The sequence below is a fragment of the Alexandromys fortis genome, unplaced genomic scaffold, assembly GCF_014885135.2.
Source record: "Alexandromys fortis isolate MF-2015 unplaced genomic scaffold, M_Fortis_MF-2015_v1.1 scaffold_31, whole genome shotgun sequence".
NCBI lineage: Eukaryota > Metazoa > Chordata > Mammalia > Rodentia > Cricetidae > Alexandromys > Alexandromys fortis.
This window is the reverse complement of record NW_026067974.1, coordinates 8,062,989-8,087,108: the sequence shown is the minus strand read 5'-3', so window position 1 is coordinate 8,087,108 and position 24,120 is coordinate 8,062,989. Positions and strand designations below refer to the sequence as shown.

Sequence of the window (24,120 nt, the reverse complement as noted above, 5' to 3'; positions counted from 1 at the left end):
TGTAGATGAATTGAAATGAGTTAATTTAAATTACTTGAGCCAGGTGGATGATGGCTGGAGAAATGGTTCGAGGTTTAAGATCAGTGGCTGCTCTTCCAGAGGCAGTTCCAATCCCCAGCACTCACATGGTGGCTCAACCATCTGTAGTGATACCTGCGCCCTCTTCTGGCTGGCAGGCGCACACGCATGATGGCAAGAAATTGCATACATGGGGTAAATTTCTAAAAAGGAAACTGAGCTATAGGCACAGAGTTTTCAAGTCTCTGTGGTGCTGACGGGCAAGCAAGGGAGTCCCTCCCTGTCTTCTGGCATTCTACATTGGAGGTCACATGGAGCCCGACTTCCTTTTGGCCTCTAGCTCATTCAACAGGAAGACTCAGCCTGAACTATAGGCTCATCTCTCAGTCTCTACAACTTAAATGCTGTTTATCTGCATGTTGGCATAGGGCTGTTGGCGTAGGGCTGCAATCTCCTCCAGCATGTCTTGCTTCCTCTGTCTGGTAGGAGAGGTCCCCTTTTATTCTCTCAGAGCTCTCTGTCCAGTAGTCCTGTCTAGCCCCTGACTCACTATTGACTCACTTAGTTTTTTATTAAACCTATCCCGGTGCTGCATTGTGACTCAGTGTGAAGGATATTCCACAGCAGTTTCCCAGCCCCACACTGACTCTCACCTGGTCACAGGACAGAGCCCCGTCAGGCTATGCATCCACTCTCAGAGTCTTAGCTGGGGTGTCTAGCTGACCCTGAAATGTGTCTTCCCATTCATTCCAGTTATCTCTTATAGTTCTATCGCCCTCCCTTGACCCCACCTAACCTGATCCCCCCTGTTCCCACGCCTACCCAGCTACAGTCCACCCTGGAGATGTCTTCTCTTTCCATACAGATCCATGCATTCTGCTTGAGCCTTCCTTGTCACATAGTCTCTATACTAGTATTGCCGCCCCTTTTTTGAGATGCAACTTCTCTCTGTAAGAGCACTATCTACTGTAGAACTCTCTGTAGAGCGGATGTCTAGGAACTTAAGAGACCTGCCCTGCCTTGCTCTTCCATATTACCCGTGGCCTAGAGTTTCTTTCTTTCCTGACACAGGCAGACTTAGTTCTGTGATTGCTCTAGCACACACGTCAATTTCGTGCCTTCTGACTCACTGGATAGCTGCTCTGGCACCAGTGAGTGCCAGTCACTCAGCTGCTCACCTTCCCAGCTGGTGGGAAGCTCCTGCTGGAAGGAAGGGTTGGAATACAGAAGCTGTGATTTCTCTTGCAGGAAAAGGTGAAATACATGGGGTTGAATACTGAGATGCTTCTCCAAGAAAACCAGCAGTTGATAGAGCGCTGTTTCAGCCTCAGTCAGCGAAACTCAGATGCTGATGAAGAGCTGCAGAGGAAGCAGGTACAATGCTGGCCAGAGGTGAACTTGGGATCCTGTACATGAGGACTGCGGTGTCTGACCTGGTGCTGTTTTCTATTGGCTTCACTGCAGAATATAATCAGACATTGGGCCTTGTTTCCTGACTGCCCATCCCCGAATAATCACAAACTATATTAAGATGAGTTAATACAGTTGCACAGTGATTTAGGTGTATTCCTACTTTGCTCTTACATCATAAATATATTTTTATCAGTCTGTCATCCACAAGTCTGTGGCTTACTGAGAAAGGAATGCTCTGGCATCTTCTGCATCTTTTGCCTGAGCCCACCTTCTTTCTCCCTTCATTCAGTTTAGTTTTCCTACCCACTTAGATTCTGCCCTGCTATAGGGCAAAATAAATAGCTTTCTTGAACAATGGTTAAAGAAAAAACAGGGCTACCCGGGAGTGCCAGTAACTCAGCTGCTCATTCCCAACTGCTGGGAAGCTGCTGTGGAAGGAAGGGATGTGATGAAGGAGCTGTGGTCTTTCTTGCAGGAAAAGGTGGAAGAGATGGAGCAGCGCACTGCGGAGCTTCTCCGTGAAAACCAGGAGCTGAAGGAGAACTGGGCCAGCCTCCATCAGCAGAACACAGATGTGCAGGCAGAGCTGCAGAGGGAGCAGGTACAGATGCTGGCCAGAGGTGAACTTGGGATCAGGCACATGAGAATGCGGTGTCTGTCCCGGTGCTAAATTCTGTTGGCTTCACTCCTGATTGTAATCGAAGATTGCTTGTAATCAGAGAGAAAGAGCCACCATGTGCTTATTGGGAATTGAACTCAGGACCTCTCTGGAAGAGCAGCTTGATGTCTGTCTTTCTCTCCTGGCAGAGGCAGACTTCATTATTTGATTCTCTTGCAGGGAAAGGTGGAAGAGATGGAGCAGCGGACTGAGGAGCTTCTCCGAGAAAACCAGGAGCTGAAGGAGCACTGCGCCAGCCTCTGCCAGCAGAAGTCAGACGCAAAGGCAGAGCTGCAGAGGGAGCAGGTACAGATACTGGCCAGAGGTGAACTTGGCCATGAGAGAATTGCCCTGGCCCTATTTCATATTTGCCTTTATCTGCTTTGGGAAGAAGAAAGGCAGAGGGGGGTCACCAGCCAAAAGCAGAAGGAACAAGATCTGCTGGAGGTTGGGGGGACATCAAAGCCAGGAGTGTCTTGGCAACATGAGCCAGGTGGATGATGGCTGGAGAAAGGGCTCAAGAGGTTAAGAGCACAGGCTGCTCTTCCAGAGGCCAGCAGTCACATGGTGGCTCCCAACCATCTATAGGGATCTGCGCCCTCTTCTGGCTGGCAGGCGCACATGCATGATGGCAAGAAATTGCATATATGGTAAATCTCTTTCAAAAAAGGAAATTAGGACCCCGCCTGAGCTATAGGCCCAGTTTTCAAGGAGAAAAGTCTCTGTGGTGCTGACAGGCAGGAGAGTCCCTGTCTTCTTGCATTCTACATTGGGGGGGGGGGTCACATGGAGTCTGACTTCCTTTTGGCCTCTAGCTCAGAATCAATAATAGGAAGACTCACCCTGAACTATAGGCTCATCTGTCTCTACAACTTAAATGCTGTTTACCTGCATGTAGGCACAGGCTGTTGGCATAGGGCTGCAATCTCTCCTGCAGCATGTCTTGCTTCCTCTGTCTTTTATTCTCTCAGCTCTCCGTCCAGTCCTGTCTAGTCTCTGACTATTGACCATTTAGTTTTTATTAAACCTATCCCGGTGCTGCATTGTGCATTGTGACTTGGGATCGTGTACATGAGGATTTGGTTTCTGACCTGGTGCTGTTTTCTATTGGCTTCACTGCAGAATATAATCAGACATTGGACCTTGTTTCCTGACTGCCCATCCCTGAATAATCACAAACTATATTAAGATGAGTTAATACAGTTGCCCAGTGACTTAGGTGAATTCCTATTTAGGTCTTTTTTTTTAGTTTTTCGAGACTTTCTCAGTTGCTTTGGAGCATGTCCTTATTGAACAATGGTTAAAAGAAAAAGTAAATGGTAAAAAGAAAAAGAAAAATGGTTAAAAGAAAAAGAAAAAACAGGGCTACCCGGGAGTGCCAGTCCTTCAGCTGCTCACATTCCCAACTGCTGGGAAGCTCCTGTGGAAGGAAGGGCTGTGATGAAGGAGCTGTGGTCTTTCTTGCAGGAAAAGGTGGAAGAGATGGAGCAGCGCACTGCGGAGCTTCTCCGTGAAAACCAGGAGCTGAAGGAGAACTGCACCAGCCTCCATCAGCAGAAGTCAGATGTGCAGGCAGAGCTGCAGAGGGAGCAGGTACAGATGCTGGCCAGAGGTGAACTTGGGATCATGCACATGAGAATGCGGTGTCTGACCCGGTGCTAAATTCTGTTGGCTTCACTCCTGATTGTAATCGAAGATTGCTTGTAATCAGAAAGAGCCACCATGTGCTTACTGGGAATTGAACTCAGGACCTCTCTGGAAGAGCAGCTTGATGTCTGTCTTTCTCTCCTGGCAGAGACAGACTTCATTATTGGATTTTCTTGCAGGGAAAGGTGGAAGAGATGGAGCATCGCACTGCGGAGCTTCTCCGTGAAAACCAGGAGCTGAAGGAGCACTGCACCAGCCTCCATCAGCAGAAGTCAGATGTGCAGGCAGAGCTGCAGAGGGAGCAGGTACAGATGGCTGGCCAGAGGTGAACTTGGCCATGAGAGAATTGCCCTTGCCTTGAACCAGTTATTTCGTATTTGCCTTTGATTTATCTGCTTTGGGAAGAAGAAAGGCAGAGGGGGTCTCTAGCCAAAAACAGGGACAAGATCTGCTGGATGGGGACATCAATGTCAACATGGCAACATGTAAATGAATAGAAATGAGGTAATTTAAATTACACGAGCCAGGTGGATGATGGCCGGAGAGATGGCTCAGAGGTTCCAGAGGCCCTGAGTTCCAGTCTTCAGCACCCACATGGTGGCTCTCAACCATCTGTATTGAGATCTGGCGCCCTCTTCTGGCCTGCAGACATATATGCATGATGGCAAGCTTTCATAATGAGTCTGTCTTTACTTGGGAAATGACAGGCAGGACAGAAATTTTTTCTTATGGAAGTTGTACTATAGCCTTATCCTAGACTATCACTAGAGTCTTAGCTGGGGTGTCTGCCTAACCCTGAAATGTGTCCCCCATTCCAGTCATCTCATTACTGTACCCCTACACCTAACCTGATCCCCCTTGTTGCCATGCCTACCCAGCTACTGTCCACCCTGGAGACAGTTTCCCCTTTCCATACAGATCCATGCATTCCCCTTCTAGTCTGGTGTATCATGGATATCACCACCCCCCTTTTTTTTTTTTGAGACAGTACTTCTGTCCTAGAAATCCCTGTAGGCAAATCTGTAGATCTGCCTATCTCTCAGAACTTGTGGCTTAAGGTTTGTCTTTCTCTGCTGGCAGAGGCAGACTTAATTCTGTGATTGCACTGGCAGTCTGGCCAATGTCTTCTATCCCACTGCATAGCTGCTCTGGCTGGCGTGTGCCAGGGCCACTCCAGTGAGTGCCAGTCACTCAGTTGCTCACCTTCCCAGCTGGTGAAAAGCTTCTGCTGGAAGGAAGGGTTCGAATAGAGGAGCTGTAGTCTCTCTTGCAGGAAAAGGTGGAAGAGATGGAGCAGCGCACCGGGAAGCTTCTCAGAGAAAACCAGCAGCTGAAGGAGAACTGCACAGATGCGCAGGCAGAGCTGCAGAGGGAACAGGTACAGATGCTGGTCAGAAGTGAACATGAGGACGTGGTGTTTGTCCCGGTGCTATTTTCTGTTGGCTCCACTACTGATTATAATCGGTGATGGTGTCTTTGCTTCCTGACTGCTCAGGTCAGAATAATCACAATGAAAGTATTAATGTAACACTGGTTAGCCTATGACTTCGGCATATTTATACCTAGCTCTTCTGTCTATCAATCTGCATCTCCACAAGCACGTGGCTTACTCTCGGGTGCCTTTGGCAGCTACAAGTGTTTTCTCTGACTCCCATTCTTTCTCCCTGCATTTAGTCTAGCTTTCCCACCTGCCTGTATTCTGCCCCACGATAGTTGAAAACAGCTTCCTTATATTACAGAACAATGGTTAAAATTAAAACATTAAAAAAACCATAGCATACAAAGAGGGATTCAACATCTCCTGATTGGCTTTTACATATGATGCCTTTTTAAATTGTTTCAATGTGGCTGCTCTTCAGAGTTCAGGGAAGAAGAGGGGGGGGGAGTTCCTACCAGACAGAACAAGACCCACTGGAGGAGAGGTCAGAGCCATGAGTCCCTTGACAACCTGTAGATGAATACCTTGATTTAAGGTATAAGAGCTAGTTGTGGGGAGACTGGAGAAATGGCTGAGGAGGATTAGATCCTCCAGAGTCCTGATTGCAATTCCCAGCAACTACAGTTTGGGCATCAGCCACCTGTGGGTTCTGGTGCCTTATGGTGTGCAGGCATACATGCAGGCAAAATTCTGTACACATTATTTAAGTTAGAAATAAGCCTAAGCTATAGGCTGTGCTTTTCATAATTAGTAAGAAGTCTCGGTGTCATTGTTTAGCTGTTGACAAGCGCGGCAGAGAGTCTCTTCATAGTGCACCCCACTTTGGGCCATGGATGAATTTTCCTTTGGGCTTCCAGTTCATAAAACTAGACATGGTGACATTAATTACCAAACTCGGTCTTTGCCATTGTCGTGTCCCTCTGGCTTCTCTCCTTTAAGACGTTTCAATTCATCTCAGTACTCTGTCCAGCAGTCCTGCCTATATCTCCTGCCCCAATATTGGCTCTTTAACTCTTAACATTGCCACATCTTATCACAGTGTAAGGGAATATTCCACAGCGGTGTCCCAGCCCCTCCACTAGAAGTCTTTCCTGATAATGGCAGACTTATTTCTGCGATTCTCTTGCAGCGAAAAGTACAAGAGATGGAGCAGCATGTTGAGAAGCTTCTCCGAGACAACCAGGAGCTGAGGGAGCAGTGCACCACCTGGCAGAAACTGAGCTCACGCAGGCAGGCAGAGTTAAAGAAGAAGCAGGTACAGATGCAGGTAAGGCATGAACATAGTCATGTAGATGTGGATTGTGGTGTCTGACCCAGTGCTATTTGCTGTTTGATTATATATGTTTGTTTGTTTCCTGACTGCCCAGGCCCAAATAATTAATCACAAAAAACTATATTAATTATAACACTGCCTGGAAAATGACTTAGGCATATTCCTACCCCAGCTCTTGTTTCTCAGATTTCTCCATTTATAGTAATCCTTGTATCACCACACTATGGTGTCTTTGGCAGCTACAGTCTCCTCCAGTGTCTTTCTCAGTTTTAGTTTCCCCTCCTACCCACATTCTGCCCCTGTCATAGGGAAAAACAATGGTTTAAAAAAATGCAGAGCATACAAAGGGAGATCCTACATCACCCGATTTATAATTGCCTTTTACATTGTGTCTTAAACAATTCTGTGCCTTTTTAAATGTTTTGATGAGGTTGCTATTGAGTTCTGGGAAGTCAAGTACCACAGGGAAAAATCTGCTGGTGGAGATCAAAGTCACCAGTCACATGGCAACATGTAGATGAAGAGAAAGGAGTTAATCAAAATTAATTGAGCAAGGTGGGTGACTGGAGTGCTCTACCAGAGGCCAAGTTCCAGCACCCACGTGGTGGCTCTCAAACATCTGTAGTGACATCTGGCGCCCGCTTCTGGCTGGCAGGCGCACATGCAAATTGCATACATGATGAGATCTTTTTCAAAAAAAAACAAATTAGAAACCCGCCTAACCTGCAGGACAAAAACCTTTCCTTCATATGGAAGTTGTACTATAGCCTCATCCTTCTGGCCCTACAACTTAAAGGCTGTTTATCTGCATGTGGACACAGGGCTGGGATCTCTCCTCCAGCATGTGTTGCTTTCTAGGTGTCTGGTTTGAGACACCGCTTTTTATCCAGAGCCCTCTGTCCATAGCCACTTAGGGTTTTTATTGAACCTATCACGATTTCACATGTAAAGGTGTAAAGGACATTCCACAGCAGTTTCCCAGCCCCCCACTGCAGTCTTACCTGGTCACAGGAGAGAGCCAGGTCAGGCTATGAGTCCACTCTCAGTAGAGTCTTAGCCGGGGTGTCTACCTGACCCTGAAATGTGCCCCCCATTTCAGTTATCTCTTAGAGTACTGTACCCATCCATTCACCCCACCTAACCTGATTCCCCCCTGTTCCCACATCTACCCTGCTAAGGTCCACCCTTAGCAGGGTCTTTGTCTTCCCTTTCCATACAGATCCATGCATTCCCACTTGAGCCTTCCTTGTTACATAGCCTCTCTAGTCTGCTTTGTAACATCCTTGAAAGATAGTGTTTTGTCTGCATGTGTCTACAGACCAGAAAAGGGCACCAGATTTCATTACAGATGGTTGTGAGCCACCATGTGGTTGCTAGGAATGGAATAGTCAGTGCTCTCAACCTCTGAGCCATCTCTCCAGCCCTCACCACCCCCTCCCCTTTTGTTATTTTTTTGAGACAGGGTTTCTCTGTAGCTTTGGTGCCCTCTGTAGCTCTTGTAGATCAGGCTGGCCTCGAACTCCCAGAGATCCGCCTGTCTCTGCCTCCCGAGTGCTGGGATTAAAGGCATGCGCCACCCCCTTTTTTTGGGACAGTACTTTTGTCCTAGAACTCTCTGTAGACCCAATGTCTACATCTTAGAGAAGCTTCTGCTGGAAGGAAGGGTTCGAATAGAGGAGCTGTAGTCTCTCTTGCAGGGAAAGGCGGAAGAGATGGAGCAGCGCACCGGGGATCTTCTCAGAGAAATCCAGCACCTGAAGGAGATGTGCGCCCTCCTCCGCCAGCAGAAGTCAGAAGTGCAGGCAGAGCTGCAGAGGGTACAGGTACAGATGCTGGCCAGAGGTGAACTTGAAGCATGTACATGAGGGTGCAGTTTCTGACCCGGTGCTATTTTCTGTTGGCTTCACTACTGATTTAATCAGAGACTGAAACTATTAAAATTAACACTGCTTAGCCTATGCCTTTGGAGTATTCCTACCTAGCTCTTATATCTTAAATTTATTGATGTCTATCAATCAATCTCCACAAGCCTGTGGCTAACTGAAGGGCTCGGTTGTCTTTGCCAGCTACAAGGGTTCTCTCTGACTACTCCTCCTTTCCCTGGATTTAGTTTTCCCACCTGCCTATATTTTGCCCTGCAATAAGGCAAAACAGATTCTTCATCGAACTATTAAGATAAAAAAATTAAAAACATTCACTCACAACATACAAAGGGGGACCCAACATCACCTGAATTATTGCCTTTTACATCTGATGCCTTTTAAAAATGTTTCAATGTGGCTGCTCTCCAGAGTTCCAGAGGGAACAAGACCCGCTCATGACTATGTAGTTTAACACCTTAACTTAAGGTATAAAAGGTAGTTGTGGGGAGACTGGAGAAATGGAGAACTGGCTGCTGCTCCTCCAGAGTCCTGTAGGCCGAACACTGTATACATAATAAACAAGTAAAATAAAGGCTAGTTAGTAATAAGCCTAAGTAATAGGCCGTGCTTTTCATAATTAGTCAAAAAATCTCTGCATTGTTTAGCATGTCCCTCTGGCTAAGACTTCATCTCAGCCCTCCCTCTGTCCAATAGTCCTGCCTATATCTCCTGCCTTGCTTTCCTCTCCTTAGCTTTTCATTAAACCAATCACATTGCCACATCTTCTCACAGTGTAAGGGAATGTTCCACAGCAGCGTCCCAGCCCCTCCCACTGGTTACAGGAGATAGCACAGCTATACACAGCCACTCTTGTTAGAGTCTTAGAGTGGGCAGTCACTCTGCTGCTCACCTTCTCTGCTTGTGGGAAGCTCCTGTGGAAGGAAGGGCTGGAATAAAGCGGCTGTGGTGTCTCTTGCAGGAAAAGGTGGAAGAGACCAAGGAACGCACTAAGAAGCTTCTCCGAGCAAACCAGGACCTGAAAGCCGTTATATCGAAGCAGCTGAAACAGAAAACAGACACACAGAACACAGCACAGGCAGAGCTACAGGGCAAGAAGGTACAGCTACTGGCCAGAAGTGTACTTGGAACATGTCTCTCTGGCTCTACACCTTAAATTAACCCATTTCTGTTTATCTGCATGTGGGCACAGGGCTGTGATTTTTCCAGCATGTCTTGCTCCCTCTGTGTCTGGTTGGAGAAGCCCCCTTCCCAGATCTCTCTGTCCAGTAATCCTGTCTGTAGCCCCTGAGCACTGTAGCTATTGACCACTTAGGTTTTTGTTAAACCTATCATGGTGCCACATGTGCCACATGGTGACGCAGTGTAAAGGACATTCCACGGCAGTGTCCCAGCCCCCACTGTGAGTCACCTGGTCACAGGAGAGAGCCAGGTCAGGCTATGCATCCATTTTACCTGGGGTGTCTACCTGACCCTGAAAGGTGCCCCCCATTCCAGTTATCTCCCAGTACTGTATTCCTCCACTCACCCCACCTAACCTGATCCCCTGTTCCCACTCCTACCCAGCTACAGTCCACCCCGGAGATTTTTCTTCCCTTTCCATACAGATCCACGCATTCCTGCTTGAACCTTCCTTGTTCCATAGCCTCTCTAGTCTGTGTAGCATGGATATTGCCACACCATTCAAGACAGGCCATTCTGCCCTAGAATGGATGTCCGTAAACCTGCCTGTCTCTCCTCATAAATTGTGGCCTAAAGTCTGTTTCTCTGCTGCCAAAGGCAGACCTAATTCCGTGATTGCACTGGCAGGCATGCCAATGTTGCGCCTTCTGACTCACTGCATAGCTGCTCTGGCTGGCGTGTTCCTAGGCCACTCCTGTGAGTGCTAGTCATTTGGAAGCTCCTGTGGAAGGGCAGGAATTAGAGGCTGTGGTGTCTTGCAGGGAAAGGAGGAAGAGGTGGGGCAGCGCGTTGGGAAGCTTCTCGGAGAAATCCAGCACCTGAAGAAGATGTGCGCCCTCCTCTGTCAGCAGAAGTCAGACGCGCAGGCAGAGCAGGTACTGATGCTGGCCAGATGTGAACTTGGTGCATGTCCTGGCTGTCCTGGAACTCACTCTAGACCAGGCTGGCCTTGTACACAGACTTACCTGATTCTGCCTCCTGAGATTAAAGGCTTCAACCGCCACCACCAGGCAGTTCTTTACATCCCACCTAATATTGATTTATGAGTGAGTGGGTACTGCCTTGTGTTTCTGGATCTACGTACCTCACCTTTTATAGTTCCATCCATTGCCTTCAAATTTCATGCCAGTGTTTTTGGATTTTGTTATGCTTTTTGGTTTGGTTTCTTTTTTGTTTGTCTTTTTTCAAGACAGTTTAGCTTTGGAGCCTTTTCTATAACTAGCTATTGTAGACACAGCGATCCTTCTGTGTCTGCCTCCCGAGAACGGGATTTAAGGTGTGCACCACCATTACCTGGTGTGGGAGGTCCTTCCGTTTATATGTTGATTTTATTAATGAATCAAGAACTGCCCTGAGCCTATGGCAGGAAGAACAGAAGTAAGCGGGGAAAGCTAGGCTAGTCTTCTTCAGCAAGCCAGAATTTCCAGAGAGCTGGAAATGGCCAAGGCTGTAGGGCACCCAGTGATGTACGACCTCCAGCAAGTCTGCAACTTTCCAGAACCATAAATGGCACCACCATCTAGGGACCAAGTGTTCATAAGGACCTTTCTTATGACCACAATGCTTACATGCTAAAACTTGTCCTAAAAATAATCTGCTTTGGGGCTGAAGAGATGGCTCCCCAATAGGTCCTGAGTTCACTTCCCAGCCACCACGTTGTGGCTCACAACAATCTGTACTGCGATCTTGTGCCCTCTAATAGCCTGAAGGAGGCATTGGAGGCACTGCAGCACATCAATGAGCCTAGTATATAAAGCAGAACAGCTCTAGGTTTAGGAAGACAAGCCTTAAGACTAGACCCTTAGGCTCTAGGGTAGAGCTGGTGAGCAGGGTCACTGAGGGTTCTTTGCAGTGGGGAATTGCTAGAACGGTCTTCCTTCCTTTACAGAGATTGTAACATTTTTGCTGGGTAGTTTTTTTTATCTTACTGTAAATTCACTGTTTGCTTTAGGCCCAACTTGCTCAACAGAACAAGGAGCTCATTGTGGAAAACCAAGCAACATCAAACACCATGCAACATCAACGAAGTAAAATTGGCGAGCTCCTCCAGCGTTTAGCTCTACAACAGGTAGACTACAAGATGGCAGCTACAGGATGTCTCCCTGACTCTGCCTTTTTTCTCTCTGCATTCAGTTTCGTCTACTTCTTTTGCCATTGGCCAAAGAGATTCTTTATATTAACCAATGCTAGCAAAACACAGTCACAGGGGAATCTCACATCACCTGATCTCCTTTTACATTCTGTCTTAGTTCTGTGCCTTTCTAGATGGTTTTCAATGGTGGCTACTAGTTTTTAAGACAGGGCTTCCCAGTGTAACTGTCCTGGTTGCCTGGCTGCTTCTGCCTCCCAAGTGCTGGGATTTAATGTACGAACAACTAACAAACTACTAACTTGGCTTTTATCCACTGATAGCAGTCTGCCAGGTCCTCTCCAGGGTTGGGAATCACTCAGCTGCTCACCTTCCCAGCTGGTGGGAAGCTCCTGTGGAAGGAAGAGCTGGAATAGAGCGGCTGTGCTCTGTTTTGCAGAAAAAGGTGCAAGAGCTGGAGCTACGCATTGAGAAGGTTCTCCGAGAGAACCAGCAGCTGAAGTATAGGTGCGCCAGCCTCCCTAAGCAGAACTCCGATGAAGAGTTGCAGAGTGAGCAGGTACAGATGCTAGCCAGAGGTGAACATGGAGCATGTACATGAGGATGCGGTGTCTCTGACCCACTGAGTCCTGGCTGTCCTGGACTCAACTCTTGACCAGGCTGGCCTTGTACACAGATTCACCTGGTTCGGCCTCCCAAGTGCTGAAATTAAAGGCACGAACCACGACTGCCAGGTGGTTATCCTGGCACCTAATTATTGACTATTACACCTAATAATTGACTTTTGAGTGTATGCGTACTGTCTTTGTGTTTCTGGGTATCTCACTCTATTTAATTTTTTTAAATTTTTTATAAATTTATTTATGTATACAACATTCTTTCTGTATGCCTGTTGGCCAGAAGAGGTCACTAGACCTCATTACATATGGTTGTGAGCCACCATGTGGTTGCTGGGAATTGAACTCAGGACTGGACCTCTGGAAGAGCAGGCAATGCTCTTAACCACTGACCTACCTCTCCAGTCCCTGGTCTGTAATTCTTGAGCTACAGGGTAGATAGAGCTGGTGAGCAGAGTTGCTACGGGGACATACATAGACCTTAGCATTGTTGCTGGGTAGTTTTCCTTTATATCTTACTGTAGAATTCCCAACTGGCGACGGACCAAACGAAATGGCCATTTAACTGAACAGGTAGACTTGTGCAGGAAAGCATTTTCATTCAGGAAAAGCACACTTTGTGCTTTCTCTACCAGCTCTGGGGAAGGTCTTCCTGCGTAGCAGCCTTGGCTGGCCTGGAACCCAATTTCTCCTGTCTCTGCCCCTTTGGTTCTGGATTGAAGGTGTGCACTACCATGTCCAGATCAAAGAAGTGTGGCTTTAGAAAACTAAAAGACTTGCCTCTCCTTCAGCATCCTCCTTTCTCATGAGTTCAGCAGGTTACTGTGTGTGTGTGTGTGTGTGTGTGTGCCCAACCATGCTTGGTACTAAAGTCTTTCTGTGCAGAAGGAACCGAAGAGCAAGCTTGACAAGACTGAAGAAGCAAAGAAGAGGACAGTGAAGAAACTGTCTATGGCATGTTCCCTTTCTGCCTGGCTATGTGGGTGGGTGTCTGTTTTTAGGAGATGGAAAGGTATAGTAAGACATTAGGATCTTTGGATAGTGTTCACCTATGGTGCTTTGCTTTTTATCCAAAAGGACAGAGAATCTGCCATCTGCCAGTAAAGATGTTTCAGAGAGATGGATGTGTCTGATATGATGAATGATCAAGGAATATTGAAAACTGAGCATCACAACACTAGTAATCTTTGGGTTAGGGACAAAAAAACCATAAAGCCATACAAAGGGAAATTATGACACAGCCAATTTTGTTATTGATGTTGGCAATTATCATTAATGTTAAATGATAACGTTAGTAGTCACGGCAATGGAAGCCTCATTAAGTAGTAACTACCTGAAGTAGCTTGTTGTACAGGAGGCCTCTAACAGGTACCTGCAATCTGCTTTCTGAAGGGAGGGAAAGACAAGGGAAGATCCTGCTGTCTGTTAGTCTCTCTCTCCTCCAGCATAGTTTTGAAAACTGGATTTTGCCAGCTCGCCCTTCCAGTCTCAGCCAGGTAGAGGTGGAGGCAAAAAAAACCACCAATAGTAGGATTAGCTGAAGTGTGTTTGTGAGCTGTGTGTGTGTACAACCAAGACGTGGGGAGTGCTGAAACAACCTGGAACTCTAGGAGAAAGTCCTCCCAACCCAGACCCAAGCACCTCAGGCCTCACGGGCCTCTTTACATCTGACATCAATTTTAAGGTCTACCTTACCCTGCCAGTTCAACTGAAACCCTGGCATTACCGTGCCTGCTCAAGCTCTCCAGCATTTGGCTAAGTCCCCAGCACTGTCCTTCTTCCTCCCAGAGGTTCCTCATTCCTTGTCATCTCCCACCACTTTACCCCCCCCACTCCCTCCCCTCCCTTTGAAGCCAGTCTGCTTTGGGGTTACTTTTCAGCCTAATCCTAATTCTAACCCCTTTGTTGACAGGGGCGCTCCCTCCACTTTTCTCTCCTTGATATACCAGAAAGCGCAAACAGTGCCTCTGCCGACGACGACTAGCAAGAAGAAAGAGTTGAGCCCCCGGCCCAGGGTGGGAGTAGCCCGTGGAGGCCGCCAGAAGGCTTTCCAGCAGGGAAGACTGAATGCTTGGGATGCCCTTTTATTAGGGCCTTTGCTCCCAGTCTGTAAGTCACTTAGGAGTGCAGCCATACCAGAAGGCAAAATATGCAAAATAAATCGCTTTTAAAGATAACGGTTCTGTTTTTTTTTATTCCCCCCCCCCCCACAATTTCTCTGCACAACAGCCTTGGCTGTCCTAGAACTTACTCTACAGACCAAGCTGACTTCAAACTCAGACAACCTGCCTTTCTGCCACCTAAGTGCTGGGATTAAAGGCATGTTACACCATGGCCTATAGGGTTTCTCTGTGGCTTTGGAGCCTGTCCTGGAACTAGCTCTCACAGTGATTCACCTGCCTCCAATGCTGGGATTAGGTTTGGTTTTTTGGTTTGTTTGTAGACCAGGCTGGCAGAGATCCTCCTGCCTCTGCCTCCCAAGTGCTGGGATTAAAGGTGTGCGACACCATCGCCGGCTAGGTTTGGTTTCTTTTTAAAGGGGGAAGGACTAGAGAGGTGGCTCAGGTTAGAGAGGTACTCTATGCTTGTTCAGAAGATCTGAACTCCAGTTCCCAGCAGCTCCAGGGAACCTGCCTCTCACCTGGCCTCTGGCTTGTAAGCAGAGGTACAAACATGAATAACAATTCCTAGCATTTTTAAAGGGGGCAGCACGATAGCTCGTGAGTAAAGACACTGCCAAACTGGTGACCTGAATTCCATCCCGGGGACTCCCAAAAGTTCTGACCGCCATACGAACACACACTAAGTAAACGGTATTTTTGCCTGAAAGGAGACCGTTCATTTGGCACCTTGTATGTTAACACATACAAATGGCTATGGGAATACTACCATCTCACCGCCTGCTCAGTCAATGGAAGAGTGTACCTGGTCCTGCCTTCTCACTGACTTACCATGCAGTGTGAATTCTGTATGCTTTATTGTTGGGGCCCACAGATGTGAGTCCATTCCTTGTCAGAGTTATGACAACATGTGGCTACAGAGCAGGAGAGATACTGACCTAGGGTATGGTTAGTGTCTTGAGTATAGATGTATCCAGCTCTGCCTGGACCAGAGTTTGGAGATGCTCTATGCCTTGTGTCAGTTAATAAAGTTCGCCTCCCCCCTCCCCTTTTGTAGTGGGGTATCAAAATGTGTTTCCCTCCTGATGCTATTATCTATTTCATGCCTTATTTCTTTCTGTTGCTTTTTGCTTAATTCTGATCCCCACACTCCTGCCCTGGAACGTGCCAAGTCCAGCCCAAAAGACTTCTCCAAACCTGCCTAATTGAACTGTCACAAAGACAATTCTGCTTTCTCCTGTGGTGGACCAAACTGGCAGAGACACCTAGAAAAACTCTCTTCCTGCTGGGGCTCTCCTGATGTGACATTCATTCAGTCCCTTTGATTTTAATTGTTTTCATGCATAGGATGTGTTGATGAAATCCCCTCGCTCCAATTCCTTTTCTACCCTGCCTGTCTGCCCACCCCCACCCCCCCACCGCAGCAATTTCACACGCTCTTGTTTGTAAGCGTTCTTAGTCCTCAGGGCTACTTGTGTGACTGTGGGGCCCACCTACCAGATGGCTCAGGGGCTGCTCCCCTGGAGAAGACCGACTCTCCCTTTGCAGTAACCAGTTTGACAATGTGTGGACTTCATTGTCGTCTACAGAGTTCACACTTAAGACCCACGCGATAAACAAATGAGAATGAAAGCTGGGCGACGGTGGCGCACGCCTTTAAAGAAGGAAGGAAGGAAGGAAGGAAGGAAGGAAGGAAGGAAGGAAGGAAGGAAGGAAGGAAGAAAGGAAAGAAAGAAGAAAAAAGTCACATTATGGAATTAAACAAAAATTAAACAGGTAAATCTAATATATTATCCGGTCAGCTGCAATTCAATTTCTATAGAGCTTGTGTATAAGCCATATATAGGCCATGTGGGATGTGAGTGTGTATTATTATTTTGAGGTGTCAAGTCGTGCTGGGGTGCCCAGAATGGAGCAGAATGGAAGTAAACTGCAGACTCTCCACCAGAGGGCTTAGGAGTTCAGGACAGGCCGGAGGCTTGACTCCCCTTCTCCCACGAGGGCAGCAGCTAAGCCCCCAGCTTCCAGCATCTTCCGTGGTCCCCAGCTAAGGAGACAAGGTTCACTCGCATAGGTTCTACCACTGAGCAGACACTGAGGGGGAAGAGGCCCTATCTCTCCTCTGGAACTCCCAGCTCAGGGGGTTGGCTGGAGAATGGAGCCTCTTGCTCCATTCTCGGGTTACAGGCAGTTATGAGATGCTCAACATGGTTGCTGGGAATCAAACTTGAGTCTTCCTCAAGAATAGTAAATCAGTAAATATAGTCACCTCTCTAGCACCCTCATTCATTCATTTATATATCATGGGCCACATCCACGAAGAAAACAAAGTACAGACTGTTGCTACGGGGCTGGTTTGAATGAGTATGAATCCCACAGGATCATATATTTGAATGTTTGGTCCTCAGTGAGTGAACAGTTTGGGAAGGATTAGGAGGTGTGACCTTGCTGAAGTATGTGTGACCTTGTGGAAGCAGGTGTGTCGGGTAGGCTTGGATGTTTCCAAAGTACATCAGGCCCAGTCTCTATCCTTCTCTGCCTGTTGTGCCTGCTGATCAGGATATGAAGCTCTCAGCTACTGCTCCAGGCTGTGCCTGTCTGCTCCCTGCCATGACGATAATGGACTAACCCTCTGAAACGCAAGCAAGCCCCCAATTAAATGCTTTCTTTTATAAGATGCCTTGGTCGAGGAGTCTTTTCATAGCAAGAGAATAGGAGCCAAGACAGCTGTTGCTCTTGGCTACCCACTGGAACTCCACGGAAAGACTCTATTGCTGAAGACCCGAGGTATTGATCACGGGACACGAGGAATCAAGCTGGTGCTCACAGGGAAGCATCCTCACATCTGGCTAGACTTCATAGTGACTGAAGGTGCTTTGTGGGCTACTGAGGGAGAAAAGATATCAACATCTGTGAACCCTGGGAGCTGCAGTAATGATCAGCCTGGCAAGGTTTAAGTAACGATCACCAAAGGCAAGATATACCATTGGTGCAATAATGGTATGGAGGTCATGGGGTAACCAACGGTTTTCTACTGGACTTAAAGCCTACTCCACAGGAGGCAATGAATATCTGCTGAAAACCTGGCCAGGAACCAGTGGCTGGAGAGGTCATAGACCCTGTCACTTTTTTTTTTTAAAGGGACGTGGTATCAAACCACCTTTTAAGTATCTGTACCTGTAGACTAGTGTAAAATCTGTTTTAAAGGTGCCTCCAGATCCAACCCTAGCCGGTTCTTGTCTCCAAACTACTTAGCTTTTTTGGCTAAGTGGGAGCAGAACGACGAAACCTTCCAGAAGGGAGGGATGGAGAGGAGCAGGGGAGGAAGAGAAGGCAAGAGGTATGGTTCTGAAAGAGACAGCAGGGATGGCTTCCAAGGTATTAGGGAGGGACTGAGGTCTGACCTCTCCAGGTCTCTTTAGGAAGCTATATCCTGGTCCCAAAGTAAGCTGGACAGGCCTGGAGAGAGGGCTCAGAGGTTGAGAGTGTCTCCAGTTCTTCAAGAGGATGGCTTTGGCCCTCAGCATGTGTGACAGTTGGCTCACACTGCCTGTAACTCCAGGAGCCTGGGATCTGACAAGCTCTTCTGGCTTCCAAGTGTGCCTGCATTCATACGGGCACCCCCACACAGTGCACCCCCACACACGCGCACCCCCCCCCGTGTACGTATAAGAATAAAATAAAATCTTGATGTTTTGTTGTGAGTCATAGTCTCTAATGGTTGGGCTATCTTTCCAGCCCTGTAGTAGAATCTTAATTTTAGAAGTTAGCTGGAAGGTCAGACCACTGACAACGAAAGAGTTACAGAACATCAGCTTGGGCGATGGCGAGAGGTGAGAAAGGCTCTGGCCAACAGTTCTTATCTGCAGGGAAGTTTAAGAGCAGTTGCCACTTGTACTGGTTTCCTGGACTATGAACTTTATTGGAGGGAAGACAGAGAAAGGTTGAGTGGAAGGGAGCTAGGCTCAAGCTCCACGACTCCTTCCCCAACTCTTCCACACGCGGGTCCCACCCTTTCCCTAGAAGGTACAGTGCTGAACCCCTACACCTCGGAGCCAGGCCTCTCCCTGAGCCTTGCCTCCCTTATTTGTAGACCTTACTACGTGCTTTACATACAGCACATTTAAATGGTCAGTGAGGAGTCCAGTGCTCAGAGATTGGTACCGAGGAGCAGGAACAAAGTGCAGGGGATGCGCGCTCTTCTTGAGAGACAGGAGAATAAAACAGGCCCATGCCAATAAAGAGATAAACAGCTATGCAGGATGCCTCACACCTACAATCTTTGGGAGCTTGAGATGAGAGGAGAACCATGAGGTCCAGGACAGCCTGGGCTCCATAGTGAATTCCAAGCCAGTCTGGGCTACAGTGTGAGACCATGTCTCTACAGTTACATTCCTGGCCCTAGCTGTTACACAGAGAAACCATGTCTCAAAAAACAACAAGAACAGAAAGTGAAAGGAAACAAAACAAAAACCTTAACACACACACACGTGCACACGAGCATGTGCATGCACACACATGCACACACGAAGTGAGTTTCTTGTGTAGCTAATTGTGAGGGGCAAAAGTCTCCATCTTGGGAAGACTGTCTGCTTCTCTGTTGTATATTTTATTGCCTTTTAAAGATTTCCTAGGGCTGTAGAGATTTGTCAGTGGTTAATGCATGCGCTGTTCTTGCAGAGTCCTGGAGTGTTGGCTGCAGGCTCACAAACATCTGTCAGTCCAATGCTAGGGACTCCAATGACTTCTTCTGGCCTCCAGGGGCACCTGCACTCAGTGCACATATACACATAATAAGATAAGATATATTTTAATTTATGTATTTGTGTTATGTCTGCCACATATATACAGCTGCCTGTGGAGGCCGCAGGAGTGTGTCAGATTCCCTGGAGCCAGAATTATAGGCAGTTCTGAATCACCCATCAAAATAGATGCTAAAAATCAAACTCAGGTCCTGCAAGAATAGATCATGCAATAATTGCTAAGACATCGCTCCAGATCCTATTTTTATCACCTTTTAATAAGGTTTTATTTTATTTTATTTTTTTGACACAGGTTTCTCTGTGTAGCCTTAGCTGTCCTGGAACTCACACTGTAGACCAGGCAGCCTCGAACTCACAGAGATGTGCCTGCCTCTGTCTCCTGAGTTCTGAGCTCAAAGGCCTGCATCACCTCGACCTGGCTGGTTTTATTCTTTTTTAAAATTTGTGAGGGGTCTTGTTATAGCCTAGGCTAGCCTTGAACTTAAGACTCGCCTGATTTAGCTTCTTAGCTGGGATTACAGATGTACACCGCCAAGTTCAGCATTTTCCTCATCTGTTTTGAGATGGTGTTTAATAAATGTGTGTCTTCGGAGCTCCACAGGCTGACAGCAAGAAGGAGGAGTCAGTACATGGGGCAAGCAGGATGCTGGTTTAGAATGTAGGTCCTAGGCTGGGCAGTGGTGGCGCACGCCTGTAATCCCAGCACTCGGGAGGCAGAGGCAGGCGGATCTCTGTGAGTTCGAGACCAGCCTGGTCTACAAGAGCTAGTTCCAGGACAGGCTCCAAAACCACAGAGAAACCCTGTCTCGAAAAACCAAAAAAAAAAAATAAATAAAAAAATAAAAAAAATAAAAACACAGTAGCTTCAAATCAATCTTCTGCCTTCCATGGGCACCTGCACCACATACAATATACACATTATAGAAAAAACATCAATTTAGAAAAAAAAAAAAACCAGGGCATGGGTGGCATACACCAATAATCCCAGCACTTGGGAGGCTCTCCCAGGAGGATAGTAGGTCCTAGAGAACTGTCGTGTAATGAGTAAGCACAAGCTTAATGGTGCATGCTGATGCAATCCTGTAGTCCTGGAGTTTGGCAAATAGAAGCAGAAGAATCAGGAGTTCAAGGTCATCCTGAGCCTTGAACAGAGTAGGAGGGCAGGGACTATAGCTGAAGACTGGATAAGGTCACTGTATTGAGCAGAAGCCAACTTGTTCACGAGGTCCCCGTGAGCTCAAGAACTTTGAAGGGACTTCTAAGTGGAGGGTGGAACAGCCAATTGAAAATTTTAGAGTGATCAGTGGCATGGGCAGATACCGCTTTAGAATGGTATGACCACCTCCATAATCAATGGCTCCTCTCTCTTAACCCTTTCTTTGTTTTCTGAAACAGGGTCTTGCTATGTAGCTCTGGCTGGCCTGGTACTCATTTTGCCCAAACTGGCCTCAAAACCGTGGCAATCTTGTCCCAGCTTTTCCAAGTGCTGCATTTGTACAAGTGTGTTACCAGGCTGGGTTTAACATTTTCTTCTCCGACCCTAAGTTAGCAAGTAATCGAGCTAAGGCAGAAAAGTTTCAGCAATAGAGAAATGAAAGAAAACTGTTGCCACAACTAACTATAAAGTTATAACTATAACCATAAAGATTCATGAGTTCCAGTTTAGATAAAACTACCATTTGCTCACAAAACTATCATTTTGCCGGTATCTCACAACTTTGAACTACATGGGTACACAGGAGACGGGGAAGGCAGTGGGTTATTGAAGAATGATTCTCTTTAATGACTCAGAGCTGCCTGGGACATAGTTTCCCCTTCTCAACCTTGGTAAGAGCAGCTGGAGATAAGGAACTGTGGTTAGAGCCTCTTGTCTCACCCCCAGCAGAAAGGCTCATTACGACCTCGACTGTTTTCCGGCAGTGGTGGAAAGGTGCCTGCTGCCCCTGCTAATCTGGGGAACCATCGGGGCAGCAGGGGCAAAGAGGTGGGCAATTCACCAGAAAATGGTGTCTGCTGATTTCGGGTTATGCGCACCCCAGCTTCTCTCCATTCAACTGCTCAATTAAGAGCTGACTAGAACAAAATGAAGGAAGCTGCAGTTCTCTAGAACCATCTAGGGAGCCACAGCGACCCCACAGGGACCAGGAAAGCATGCAATTTCCATGGTGGAGTAGGGCTCACGTTGCACCTGGTCCTTCTGGGGGCAACAACAAAAGGCTCAAGAGTGTGAAAGTTCTCAGTGAAGAAGCAGTATTGTTTCATTTTCATTTTATTATAAAGCTGAGATGAGGGTTGTTGTCTAGATGTCTCGTCCAATCTGGTCCACGGACCACATGAGGCTGAAGATAGCTCTGACCAATCTAAACACAAAATCGGCCCTAATTCTTCATTCTCTTTTTTTTTTTTTTTTTTTTTTGGTTTTTTGGTGGTGCACACCTTTAATCCCAGCACTTAGGAGGCAGATGCAGGCAGATCTCTTGAGTTTGAGGCCAGCCTGGTCTACAGAGTGAGTTCCAGGACAGCTGGGATACACAGAGAAATCCTGTCTTGAAAAACAAAAATTACACATAAAAGTAAGTTAAATCAAAAGAAATTTTAGATTTATCTTAGATATACGAGTGTGTTAGTTGCATGCATGTCTGTGCACGACACACATGCCTGGTACCCTCAGAGGCCAGAAGAGGGCATCAGATACCTTGGAATTGGAATAGAGATGCAGTGAGCCACAGTATGGGTGCTTGGTCCTCTGGAAGAGCAGCCAGTGCTCTTAACCACTGAGCCATCTCTCCAGCCCCTTTTTCCTTTTGAGAATAAGGTCTCTTGCCCAAGATGGCTTCAAAAATCACTGAGTAGCGAAGGATGACCTTGAACTTCTGACCTTCCTGTTTCCACTGCTCCATTGAATTTCAGTTCACATCACCATACACAGTACTTGTGCTGAGGATTAAACCCAGGACCTTCATGAATGCCCAGCAAGCATTCTACCAACTGAACTACATCCCCAGCCAAACTAACTTACCTTTTACGATATATAGATAGATGATAGATAGATAGATAGATAGATAGATAGATAGATAGATAGATAGATAGATAGATAGATATGCAGAGTAAAAAGATTAGGGATATCAGGATAGGGATTGGGCAATTGCCATATTAAATGGGGACATTGGGTAAGCTTTCAGTAAGACCCAAAGAAAACTATTGAGTGAGCCACTTGGTTGCAAACAGGAACCGGAGCAGAACACCCAGGGGAAGGGAACTCACCAGACAGAGGAAGGGGGTGAGAGCCTTGATTCTGACTAACGATTACTGTAGCCACAGAATTTGCAGAGTGTGAAGTGGTAGAATGTAAGGACACACTTGGGTGGTAGCAACAGGAAGATCAAGAGTTCAAGTGTGCACCAGCGTGCCCAGCTGTAGTTGATACCAGTGCCCTACTATAGAACTAGCACTAGGTAATCAATAAGAAAGTAAGTAAAATCAAAAAGAAAATTTAGATTTATCTTAGATATACGAGTGTGTTAGTTGCATGCATGTCTGTGCACGACACACATGCCTGGTGCCCTCAGAGGCTAGAAGAGGGCATCAGATACCCTGGAATTGGAATAGAGATGCAGTGAGCCACAGTGTGGCTGGGCAGCGGTGGTGCATGCCTTTAATTCCTTACTCAGGAGGTAGAGACAGGTGGATCTCTGTGAGTTTGAGGCCAGCCTGGTCTACAAGAGCTAATTCCAAGATAGCCAGGGCTGTTACATGGAGAAATCATGTCTCAAAAAAAAAAAAAAAAAAAAAAAAAGGAGAAAGAGAGAGTCAGAATTTTTGCTTTCTGCTGCTTGTCTGGCTACCATGTGACCAGCCACCTCAAGTTCCTATGGCAGCAGCCACAAACTGTGAGCTGGAATAAGCTCATCTTTCCTTGCTTTGCTTTTCATGGGCATTTGTGTCAGAGTGAGAAAAGTAACTAGTGCACTTAGAGAACAAGCCAGCAGACGGCAGGAAAGCTTAGGTTCTTCTCAAGTATACAGGGATCAATCCTGACGCACACTGGGCCATAAAACAAGCTCAATAAACTGAGAAGACTCAGCACAATACAAAGCATGCGCTCTGGTTGGAATAGAAAGAGTTATCTGAATATAGTGATTCAGGTAACCCCAGAATTTGGGAGCATGAGGCAGGTGGATGGCTGTGAGCCAGACCAGTCAGATATGAAGTGAGACCCTGCCTCAAAGCCCTTCCCAATGCAGAGAGTACTTCTGAACTTAAGGGCATTGGGTGCCCATAGGTAAACAAAGAGCCCAAGATGTGTTCCACCCTTATGGAGTACAGGGTGAGGCTGACCACACATAAGCCCCCTGCCACACACAAACATGATCCTCAGCAAAGAGTGATGGTACCTAAGTCAGAAGTGGAGGCTGCACAGAAGTGAAACAAAAGCAGTGTGGGAATGCATCTAAGCTTAGGACACAATTGCACACACCCACAGTGCCAAGGCAAGAGGACCTCCCCTAGTCCAGTGGGTATATAGTAAGGCCCTGTCTCACAAAATATAGGAAGGAAGGAGAAGAAAATGATTAAATAACGTCATCTTAAATGCAAAAAAATTAAAAAGAAAGAGAAGAAAAAGAAGTTGAAAGACGGGGACTGGAGAGATGGCTCAGCGGTTAAGAGGACTGACTCTTCTTCCAGAGGTCAATTCCCAGCAACTACATGGTGGCTCACAACCATCTGTAATGGGGTCTGGTGCCCTCTTCTGGCCTGCAGACATACACACAGAGTACTGTATACATAATAAATAAATAAATAAATATTAAAAAAAAAAGTTAAAGCATAGACTCTCCCCGGCACCTTATCTGTAGTGGATGGACTCCAAGTCCCCAGTACATGCCTGGAACCCAGTAGACAGAACTTTGATTAACTGCGGATCTGGTAATGATGAGCTAAGCTATTAAGTGACTGACTTGCTTGTACCGGGCAATGCTAGACAAGGGGAAGATTCCCCTCCAGGGACAGGCAGGGACAGGA

The 24,120-nt window shown here is 46.9% G+C and overlaps 1 protein-coding gene across 1 annotated transcript in view; it reads left to right on the top strand.

The window, feature by feature from the left end:
• Positions 1-6,358: 6,358 nt before the first annotated feature.
• Calcoco2 (calcium binding and coiled-coil domain 2) overlaps positions 6,359-24,120 on the top strand; it is a 24,285-nt gene continuing 6,523 nt past the window's right edge. Inside the window, exons 1-7 of the mRNA XM_050156803.1 lie at positions 6,359-6,441; positions 8,133-8,270; positions 9,289-9,426; positions 10,271-10,384; positions 11,461-11,577; positions 12,038-12,157; positions 20,981-21,082. Of these exons, the coding sequence (XP_050012760.1) occupies positions 6,436-6,441; positions 8,133-8,270; positions 9,289-9,426; positions 10,271-10,384; positions 11,461-11,577; positions 12,038-12,157; positions 20,981-21,082 (735 nt within the window). The 5' untranslated portion in view covers positions 6,359-6,435. The remainder of the gene's footprint in view (positions 6,442-8,132; positions 8,271-9,288; positions 9,427-10,270; positions 10,385-11,460; positions 11,578-12,037; positions 12,158-20,980; positions 21,083-24,120) is intronic.